Here is a 9906-nt window from a genome sequence, read left to right on the forward strand (position 1 = left end):
CCTCCCGAGTTCAACTCGATTCCATCATTTCCATAGATCAAGACGCCATGGTTGCTATCAAGAGGGTTGCTGTCATTGGGGCTGGGCCCGGCGGTGCCATCGCCGTTGATGCCCTGGCCAAGGAGAAGGCTTTCGACCTGATCCGCGTGTTTGAGCGCCGAGAGGCGGCCGGTGGCTGTTGGTGAGTGGTCTCGCTCTCTCTCTTTCTTTCTACTACGTTTTTCTCTTTCTTTGGTTCTCATTATGAGAAGTCAAGATGAGGCTCCAGCACAGTGAGTGAAGCTAACCGGCCAGGCTCGGCGACACAACGCCACCGCCGCTGCTCACGGACCTCGAGGCCCTCGCCAACCGTACGGCTGACCCTCCGGTGGACATCCCGGACCGGCTGCCGGCCCAAACGCCGAAGCTCACTCAGCCCCGCTTCGCCGACTCCTCCGTCTACCCTTACCTCGAGACAAATGTCGACGCGATCCCCATGTCCTTCAGCCAGGAGCCCATCCCCTCCGACCGCTCACCACACTCGGTGGCCCTCCATGGCGAGGACACGCCGTTCCGGCACTGGACCGTCATCCGCCGCTACCTGCAGTCGCTCCTCGAGCGTGACGGCTACGAGGACCTCGTCTCCTACAGCACGACGGTCGAGCGCGTCGAAAAGGTCGGCCACGAGTGGAAGCTGACGCTGCGGCGGGACGGCGAGCGCTCCGACTACTGGTGGACCGAGTGGTTCGACGCCGTCGTCGTCGCCAGCGGCCACTACTCGGTGCCGTACGTGCCGGCGATCCCGGGCCTCGACACGTTCGAGAAGCTGCGTCCGGGCTCGGTGCTGCACAGCAAGAACTTCCGCGGCCGGGACCACTACCGCGGCAAGCGCGTCGTCGTCGTCGGCGCCTCCGTGTCGGCGGCCGACATCGCCTACGACCTCGCCTCGGTGGCGCAGACGCCGGTGCACGCCGTCGTCGACGGCCACCGCGCCAACCTCTACTTTGGCGACGAGGCCTTCAACCACCCGCGCATCGCGCGCCGGTCCGACATTGCGCGCGTCGACGGCCGCACCGTTCACTTTGCCGACGGCCGCGAGCCCGCACGCGACGTCGACGCCATCATCTTCGGCACCGGCTACACCTGGACGCTGCCCTTCCTGCCGGGCGTCGAGGTGCGCAACAACCGCGTGCCGGGCCTGTACCAGCACGTCGTCTACCAGCAGGAACCGACGCTGCTCTTTGTCGGCGCCGTCGCCGCCGGCCTGACCTTTAAAATCTTTGAGTGGCAGGCCGTTCTCGCGGCGCGCCTGCTCGCCGGCCGCGCCACGCTGCCGCCGCTGGCCGAGCAGCAAAAGTGGGAGGCCGACCGTATCGCGGCCTTTGGCGACGGCCCGCGCTTCGCCCTCGTGCACCCGCACTTTGAAGACTATTTCAACGAGCTGCGCCGCCTCGCGGGGCCCGGCGAGAACGGCCTCGGCCGGCAGCTGCCCGTCTTTGACCGAGCGTGGTTCAAGTCCTTCCTCGACGGCCACGAGAGGCGGAAGAACATGTGGCAGAGGCTCAACGCAAAAGCCTGGGACGAGGCTGGCGTTGACGAGCTCAACTTGGGCACGGTGCCGGGAGCCGGTCGCAAGACGATCGAAGCACCGCCCGCGTATGACTGGGACACGATCAGGAAGCTGCCGTTATTGCTGCAGGCGTTGCAGGGACTCAACACAAAGGCCTTCTAGGCGATGATCGTGGGTATGTTCGATAGAGAATAAAGCGTTCCTTCTCCTTTCATGTATCGACCGTCGCAATGTTGCCAGCACAATGCAGTGTGCATCAGAGTCTTTTCGTACAAGCTTTTGATCGAGTCTGCTCAAGACAGAGTGACCTTGGTTAGCCACAGCGCGGAAGAGGAATTTGGAACCAAAAAAAGTTGCAACATGTGATTATCCCAAGCCTTCCCAGGCATGCAATGCTGTCATGACTCGTCCCATCCAGTGTGCCCGTCCTGTTCCTGTGCTCAAGTAGCATCGCGTCAAGGGGAAAACGCCCAATAGCACCCAACACACTAACACCATCAAGTCGACCACCAAATCATTGTCCTCTCCTCATCGCCTGCGCCGGAATTTGCTGTTGAAACCAGCGCCGCCCTTGGAGCCCGTGTTTCTGAGCTTCAGGCGCCGGAAGTTGGTGTGCGCAAACTCGTTGACCTTCCTGGCCGTCTTCTTGACAGCTCCTTCCTTCACATTCTTCTTGACGGTCTTCTTCGAGCTCTTTCCCTTGGCAGCCTCAACGTCAGATCCCTCGACGTCTGACGGCACAAAGTCTGCCTCGTCACCTGATGCGTATTCGTTTTCCTTGTTGGGGTTCATCTGCGTTTCAGGAACCACGTCATCGTCCTCCTCCGCGAGCGCGCCATCGACTGGTGCCGTCGGCCTCTTGTGATGCACCGGCTTCATGTTCGACCTCCTTGTCGTCCTCTTCTGTCCCTTCTTCTTGTACACCTTCAAGGGCTGCCCGTCACGTCCCAGCTGCTCCTCAGGCTCGCTGTCGTACATGCCCTCGTCGTCGAAGCCGCCCAGCGGCAGGTTCATGACCTGACTGTCGGCCACCAGGACATCGTCTTGTGGCTTTGGCGGAGGCTTCATCTGCATCGGCGCCGGCGCCGGCGCCAGCCCCGTCTCGCCTTGCTCCATCTCCCGCAGCGCGTCCATATCGTCGTCGTGTGCCTCTTCCTCGACCTTCCGCAGGCTGGCCACGATGGCGCTGAGGCCGCGGCCCAGTGGTTTGCGGGGCAGCCGCAATGGCGCGGCGGCAGGGAACTCGCCGTTCTCGTCGACAGGTGCGAAGCTGTGCCTCTTGAGAAAGGCAGGAGTGCTGAACTGGAGCTTGGAGACCGACGTTGACGAGGACGGGGTCTTGTCGCCGTTGGCGTTCATATTCTTGAGTTTCAAGGGCGTGACGAAGCCATCCGTTTTTCGCTTTTTCCCGGAAGAATTTGGAGTGGTGGCGGTCTCCAAGTTGGCTGCGCCGCGCTTGCTCGGAGTGGCGAAGAACGACAGAGGAGCATTGGCTGTCTGCGATGCCCCGTTCGCTCTTGAGGGCGTTCCCAGCTCCCGCTCCGACATCAGATCAAACAGCCCCATGACGCGGCCATCTCGCTGCGGCGTGGGTCCAATCGACCGCGGTGCTGCGGGACTGAACAAGTGGCGGGCGATGGAGGGGGTGCTCGTGTTGGCGTCGTCGTAGAGAGGCGGCAGTGATTTTGAAGGCGTGGCATCGAGCGAGGCGTTTCGTGATTTGGAGGGGGTTGCAAGGTGTTTTTGGCGTTTTGAAGGCGTCTGTACCGGCACATGGTTTGATTGTCGCTTCTCTAATTGTCGCTTCTCTGGCTTTGGGTGTTCTGAGGGGGGCGGGATCTTCCCAGACAGTATGTCACGGGTCTTGTTGTACTGCTTGTATTTCAGGGCTGCCTCGTTAGCAAGGTCGTTCAGACATGGCCAGATGGGAGAAGATGTGTGTACCAATCTCAGCATTCTGCTTAATGTCGTCCCGTCCTGGTTTCTTGCCATCGTGGGTCTTTGCCCAAGTGGTCTCCCAGGTCTTGAGGTCGGCGCGCAAGTCTCGCGACTGGGCCTCGTACTTAGCCCTGTCGTGCTCCTCCATCGAAGTTTGATTCGAGCGGGCAGCCGTGGCGACGGTGTTGGGTAGCTCGAGGGTACGCCAGGTTGTCGGTAGAAGAAGTGATATGCTCAGACGTCAGGATCGAGGTAAGTTGAGGTTGCAGCAGGTGGTGATGCCATGTGCCTTCCTTTTCCCTGTCTGAGAGCATCCCTCGTCTGAGTGGGAAAGTACCAGGGACAAGCACTAAACGCGTCGCCATTCGATTCGCGTTCCTGTCATTCTCGCGTCCGGGCCCGCCGCCGCACGTCCTTGTCCACCCTATTGATTCCCCGCTTTTTGGGCACCACGCCACAGAGGGCAGCCTTCACTGGAATAAGGTACCCTTTTTTGGGGGGGGTGTGTGCTCGCGACAACAAAACACGTATTAGGATAGAATACTTCTGAAGCCGAATGAACCCCAAGCCCGCTCGCTCTCCATGCCAAATGAACTGAGCGGTTCACTTCATAGCTGTAGGGCGGGCACGGAGCGACTGGAGACAAAGCTACATCCAAATCTTACATACGTAGCCGCTGTGCCATGCATCGTGTGAACCTTCAGGCTTTAAACTGACCGCCCAGTACTGAGGTTGAGGAAACAAGCAGTGAAGAGAGAGCGTGAATCTCGAGATAGTCTGTATGATGCTGAGATTGTGTGCACATCTAGATCCAAGCCAGGCGCCCCAGCATCGTCGAGAGTTGTCGACGCTTCACCCGCGCTCAAACATCTATAGATGTTCTGGTGAAGCAAGTTGTAGTGTTCATCACGGGTCCTTCTACCTGACCCTAACGCTGAGGGTTGGTTTGTATTGGACATGCCGTGGTGGCGAATGTTGGCACATCACCCCCTGGATACCATATCACTCCACTAAGCTTAGGCTGCCTACCCACCCAGTTAGGTAGCTTGGGTAGGTGTCCCAGGGGATCTAGGGGAGCCGCACCTGAGCCTCACGACCCCATATTCTCCTCCTCTCCCAACTCCCTCTCGCCACACCCATGATATTGGCAAACACATCGACCCAAGAACACTGCAGGCAGCGGCATGTCAGCAATACCGCCTGACACCGATACCAGGCCCTCCCTCCAAGACATCCACTCCGCCGTCCTGCAAACAACGCTCAAGACGTTCGCCTCGACCGAGGACTGTTGCGTCATCTGTCTCTCTGAGCTCTCCGAGGGATGCGAAGCACTCCCCTGCCACCACGCCGACTTTGATTTCCTGTGCCTCACCACCTGGCTCGAGCAGCAGCCGACGTGCTCGACATGTCCCCTCTGCAAGGCCGAGATCACCGAGATTCGGTACGACTTTTCGTCAGACCGGGCGCAATGGAAGACCTACCACGTCCCGCCAAAACCAGCACCACCACCACAGCAGCAGCAGCAGCAACACCACAGATCCCATGATAGGACCCGCAGCGGCCCTGGTCCCCATACATCGCCAGGTCACTTTGCCGGACGCCGCCGCTTCGACCCCCTCGGCCTCCGCCGCCCTCGCCCTTCGCTCTACCGCACCCGTCGCGCGCGGGGCTCGGCCCAGGACGACGACCCGCTGCGGCACCGCCGCTTCGTCTACCGCAACCAGCTCTACTCGCTGCGCGTCGGCTCGAACCGCGTGTCGCGCTACCGCGAGCTGACGCCTCACATGTTCGCCACGGACGCGGAGCTCGTCTCGCGCGCGCGCATGTTTCTGCGCCGCGAGCTGCAGGTCTTTGACTTTCTGGCGCCCACGAGCGACACGTCGACGGCGGCGGCTGCGGATCCAGCTGCCGCCGCCGAGAGGGACCCCCGTGCGACGGCGCAGGGCCAACAACGCCGAGTTCCTGCTCGAGTACATCGTCGCCATCCTCAAGACGGTCGACATACAGGGGAGCATGGGCCAGGCCGAGGAGCTCGTTCGGGAGTTCCTCGGGCGGGAGAACACGAGGCTGCTGCTGCACGAGCTGCGCGCGTGGCTGCGCAGTCCGTACATGGCGCTCGAGAACTGGGACAATGCCGTGCAGTATCCCGAGCTGCGAGCCAAGCGGGGGCGGTCGCGGAGTCGCAGCCCTTCTGTCGAGGGCACCTCGCGACCGGGGCGGGAGCAGGTCACGTATCCCTCGACGTGGCGGAGGGGCGACAGTTTGGGAGACAGGCCAGGGACGTCGCAGTTGAGGTTTGCGCGGGAGTAGACATTTGCCCGCTTTTCTGTTGAGATACCCATGAACATGTAGAATGATTTACGATGAAATTTGTCACCGAGACCCAGTTCTCCTCTCTCCCTGTCGATTCCAGCCTGCAGGCATCCCAAAAAGAGACGAGAAAAAGTATGATAGAGCACTGCATTGACAAACCAATCATCCCGTCGGCGTCATTTTACTTCCGACCAAGTTGCTACTCCAACACCAGTCGACGACCCCACGCCCAGCTCGATTTGGTGCCGCCTGCTGACGGACAACGGTTTCGGACGCCTCGACCGAGGCACCGGCCGCGTTGTTCCACCGCACTACAGCAAACTCCACCGGGCAAGGCCGAACAAAAGACGCCGACGTGCTGACAAATGTCCGCCACGACCGCCGACTTTAAAGAATGGCCGGCCCAGCTCATGAACACGACTCTTGACAGCCTCCATCACATTCGTCTCGTTGTGTGCTTCACTCGAGAGCACTATTGAAGATCAACCGAATCCATTCGCAGAGACGAACTTCCACATCATCCACCATGACCAACTTTAACATCAAGATCATCTCGGACAACGTCTGCCCCTGGGTAAGCAGCCTCGCCTCCAGCCTTCCCTCAGCCTTCCCTCAGCCTTCCCTCAGCCTTCCCTCAGCCTTCCCTCCAGTCACCCTGCAGCTCCAGCTAACAGCCCCCAGTGCTACGTCGGCAAGAGCCGCCTCGACAAGGCCATCGCGCTCTACCAAAAGACGGTCCCCGCCGGCAAGGACGACACCTTCACTGTCACCTGGTCCCCCTTCTACCTGGACCCGACGTCGCCCAAGCAGGGCGTGCCGCTGCGCGAGCGCATGGCCCAGCGCTTTCGGCCCCGGCCGCTTCGACGCCATGTCGGCGCGCCTCGCCCAGATCGGCGCCCGGCGAGGGCATCCGCTTCTCCTTCGACAGCCGCATCGGCAACACGCGCGACTCGCACCGCGTCGTGGCGCTGGCCCAGGCCAAGGGCCCCGAGACGCAGAACCGCGTCGTCGCCGAGATCATGCGCAGCTACTTTGAGGAGGACGGCGACATTACGAGCAAGGACATGCTCGTGCAGGCGGCCGTCAAGGGCGGGCTCGAGGCCGGCGAGGTCCGGGCCTGGCTCGAGAGCGACGGCGGCGGCGCCCAGGTCGACCGCGAGGTCCAGGAGGCGTATGCCCTCGGCGTCAGCGGCGTGCCGCACTTTGTCGTCGACGGGCAGCAGCTCGGCGGCGCGCAGGATGTTGAGGCGTTTGTCGAGGTGTTTGCCAACATTAAGGAGAAGAGGGCGTAGGCATCACAGCACTCGCTTGTCCTTTCTCTTGTGTTGTCTTTCGCTTGTATCGTCTTTCGCTTGTCTTGTCTTTCGGTCGGTAAACGGGGTATCATTGTAGTTTCATTACATACCAAAATATCTCGGGCGTTTTTGCTTCTCATCCAACACGGCAAGTCGATGACTTGTTGTTTGCAGGTGCCTCACATGTGAAGCAGCCCTCCAAGATCCTTGTCCATAGCCCTCAGCCGCGCCTGAAGCTCCCTCTTCTTGCGCTCAAGCTCCCGCACCTCCTCCTCCTCCGCCCGCAGGTCCTCCTCCGTCATGACATGCCCGTCATGCGCGCCGCCATCCTCGTCCTCGTCCTCGTCCTCGTCCTCGTCCTCGTCCTGCTCTTCGTCCTCCTCGTCCTCGTACCCCCACTGGCCCTTGGCGCGCTCCATACTCGCCGTCAGCTCAGCGACGCGAGCCTCGTAGTACGCAGCCGTGTTCGCGTTCCGCCCCCACCGCCCCCGCAGCGCCGCGATCCGCGCCTCGGCCCCGGGCAGCGCGTACACGCCGCACAGCTTCTCGGCGCCCCGCAGCAGGACCTCGACGTCGACGTCGTCGCCCGCCCGGCGCCGCGCCAGCTGCGCGTGGAGGTCGCCGCCCAGCACGGCGGCGACGGCCGTGTTGCGCCGCGCCGGGCGACCCGTTGGTCCGCCGCCCGTCGTGACCTCGCCTGACGAGACGGCGAAGACGGTCTTGCGGCGGTCTTGGGGGCGGGATGTTGACGCTGCGGCGGCGGCGGCGGGGTCGGGCTGGGCTGTTGCTAGGGGTGGCGGCGGGGGCACGGAGAAGAGGGCGCGTTCGTGGGGTTCCGTATCGCGGATGAGTGAGGTGATGTCGGTGTTGTGGAGGAGGGCGTTGGTGAAGATCTTGGGCGGTGGGAAGCTGGTTTGGGCGGTCAGCGTCTGGTTTGAGCTCTGTCGCTCAGAAATGGGGCCTGTGCAGACTTACGGGAGCGATTCGATGCCTTGGCAAGAGAGGGCTATCTGCTCGAGGTGGATGCTGAGAAGGTGTGACATGGTGATGGCATGGGAATCGTGAGAGTGTTTGTCGTCAGGTCATAAAAAGCAGGAAATTGAATGACCAGATCAGACAGGTGTTTTTGTCTCCTGACGGACTTCCCTGTCGCGCCACAACGAAGTAGCTGCTGTTGCAAGATGATGCCCTGGGTTGGTCTTGTTGACATTCGAACGGACGACTCTGGACCCCACCAACAGCAGTTGTACAGTTGCAGTGGGAGGGGCAGCTTCTGTATTATGTAATCGGTAGCTTCCCTTCACCACAGCTATAACAGCTACAAAGGGGATCACCAACATTTTACCAGGTACCTAGGTGAATACCTGGTCTTTCACTCTTCGCTGGCTATTCCTGAGCCTTCACCTGGATATCCGCAGCAGTTCCACAGCTTCGTGCATGGCAGACGCTCCACATGTTGCACAAGTCAATAGGCCAACCAAATCCACAATATCATGAGAGCACTGAAGCCCTTCTATTGCAGCACATCTATCGCCCCCCAAAATACTCATAAAAAGATCATCAAAAATATGGAAACGAGGAAGCTGTGAGAAAGAAAAGAAAACCGTGCTCCAATATCCAAACCATCGCTTATGCCCCTCAATGCTGTAATCCGCCAGAAGTCTATCGATGAGGTATCAAAATGGGGGGATCGAGAAAGATGTCATACTAGAAGTGAAAATGGGAACATGGAAAAAAAAAAGAAGACGCAAAAAAAAAACTAGTCTATCCGGCTCCCAATCATCATCAACATTGAAATCGTTCCTTCAGCCGTAGCCCCCCTTTTTTGTGCGTGTGCAAACGTGGAAGGGTAAAAAAGCCCGTCCACTACTCATCCTCGTCCATCTCCATAATCTCCATCGCATAATATGGCAGCTCGCGCGCCAGCGTCTCTCCGTCCCCAAACAGCATCCCGAAGCCCCTCATCAGACGACCTCGGCCCTCCTCGCAGCTGTCGGGCTCCTCGAGCTCCTCGATCCTCTCGGGTGGCGGGTCCTGGAACTGCAGGCTTCGCCGGTCGCCCACACGGCGCCTCAGCCTGCGCGCACTCGCGCCGACAGCATCCCACGGCGTGTCGGGCAAGTCTTCTTTTCCGTCGCTATCGCTGCGCTCCGAGTGCGTGCGCTTGCCGATGGAGCTGCCGTGGGAGCGGCGCTTGCGCATCTTGAGAGCGCGCTGCGCAAGGACAAATTCCTTGTGGGCCGCATCGTCAGAGGCATCGAAGAGATCATCCTCTTCCTCGCCGTCGTCCGAGCCGCTGCAGTTGAGGTTTTGAAGGTGCTGCATCATGTTGATGTCTAGGTCTGGGTAGGGGCGGGGTCGGTGCGGGAGATGTGCGTGGTTCTTGGGGGCTGAGACATCGCTTGTCGAGCTGCCCGCGCCGCGAGAGCGGGACCGCGAGCGATCTGATTCGGGGTACTCGAAGCTTGTTGGGGGAATGACGCCGACACGATTGTCATCCATGGGGTCAAAATCGGAGAGTTCCTCCACGGTAAAGTTGGCAACAACGGGAGTTGTGCGATCTGTTGGTGGCTCTGGGGCGTGCGTAATATGAGGGACGGACTGGGGCTCGTGCATGTCTTCGTCCGAGTCAGAGTCGTTCTCATCTTCCTCGTCCTCTTCACTATCATCATCATCGTCGTCGTCATCATCGTCGTTGTCCACCTTGTTTGGGACGTTTAGCACTTTGCGTGCCGCAGGTAGTGGGGCATTGGTGATGTGGTCATCATCATCATCTTCCTCCTCCTCCCCCTCGACGTCGTCATCATCAAC

At 60.3% G+C, this 9906-nt stretch overlaps 6 protein-coding genes across 6 annotated transcripts; 3 read left to right on the forward strand and 3 right to left on the reverse strand.

Moving 5' to 3' along the window:
- Nucleotides 1-47: 47 nt before the first annotated feature.
- On the forward strand, nt 48-1711 carry VDAG_00833 (thiol-specific monooxygenase; the record flags this gene model as incomplete). The annotated part of the gene is made up of 2 exons (XM_009649719.1): nt 48-181; nt 295-1711. The coding sequence occupies 2 exons, from the start codon at nt 48-50 to the stop codon at nt 1709-1711; spliced, it is 1551 nt and encodes a 516-aa protein (XP_009648014.1).
- Nucleotides 1712-2077: 366 nt separating this feature from the next.
- VDAG_00834 (DNA replication regulator SLD2) lies at nt 2078-3541 on the reverse strand (the record flags this gene model as incomplete). Its single annotated transcript, XM_009649720.1, has 1 exon — nt 2078-3541. The coding sequence occupies one exon, from the start codon at nt 3539-3541 to the stop codon at nt 2078-2080; it is 1464 nt and encodes a 487-aa protein (XP_009648015.1).
- Nucleotides 3542-4671: 1130 nt separating this feature from the next.
- VDAG_00835 (RING finger domain-containing protein) lies at nt 4672-5797 on the forward strand (the record flags this gene model as incomplete). The annotated part of the gene is made up of 2 exons (XM_009649721.1): nt 4672-5457; nt 5495-5797. 2 exons carry the CDS (start codon nt 4672-4674, stop codon nt 5795-5797), a joined length of 1089 nt encoding a protein of 362 aa, XP_009648016.1.
- A 529-nt stretch (nt 5798-6326) lies between these two features.
- Nucleotides 6327-7092, forward strand: VDAG_00836 (uncharacterized protein; the record flags this gene model as incomplete). Its single annotated transcript, XM_009649722.1, has 2 exons — nt 6327-6374; nt 6475-7092. 2 exons carry the CDS (start codon nt 6327-6329, stop codon nt 7090-7092), a joined length of 666 nt encoding a protein of 221 aa, XP_009648017.1.
- Nucleotides 7093-7274: 182 nt separating this feature from the next.
- VDAG_00837 (uncharacterized protein) lies at nt 7275-8138 on the reverse strand (the record flags this gene model as incomplete). Its single annotated transcript, XM_009649723.1, has 2 exons — nt 7275-8004; nt 8071-8138. The coding sequence occupies 2 exons, from the start codon at nt 8136-8138 to the stop codon at nt 7275-7277; spliced, it is 798 nt and encodes a 265-aa protein (XP_009648018.1).
- Nucleotides 8139-8961: 823 nt separating this feature from the next.
- VDAG_00838 (uncharacterized protein) lies at nt 8962-9899 on the reverse strand (the record flags this gene model as incomplete). Its single annotated transcript, XM_009649724.1, has 2 exons — nt 8962-9757; nt 9820-9899. The coding sequence occupies 2 exons, from the start codon at nt 9897-9899 to the stop codon at nt 8962-8964; spliced, it is 876 nt and encodes a 291-aa protein (XP_009648019.1).
- Between the last annotated feature and the right edge of the window lie 7 nt (nt 9900-9906).

Source organism: Verticillium dahliae, genomic scaffold, assembly GCF_000150675.1.
Source record: "Verticillium dahliae VdLs.17 supercont1.2 genomic scaffold, whole genome shotgun sequence".
Lineage (NCBI taxonomy): Eukaryota > Fungi > Ascomycota > Sordariomycetes > Glomerellales > Plectosphaerellaceae > Verticillium > Verticillium dahliae.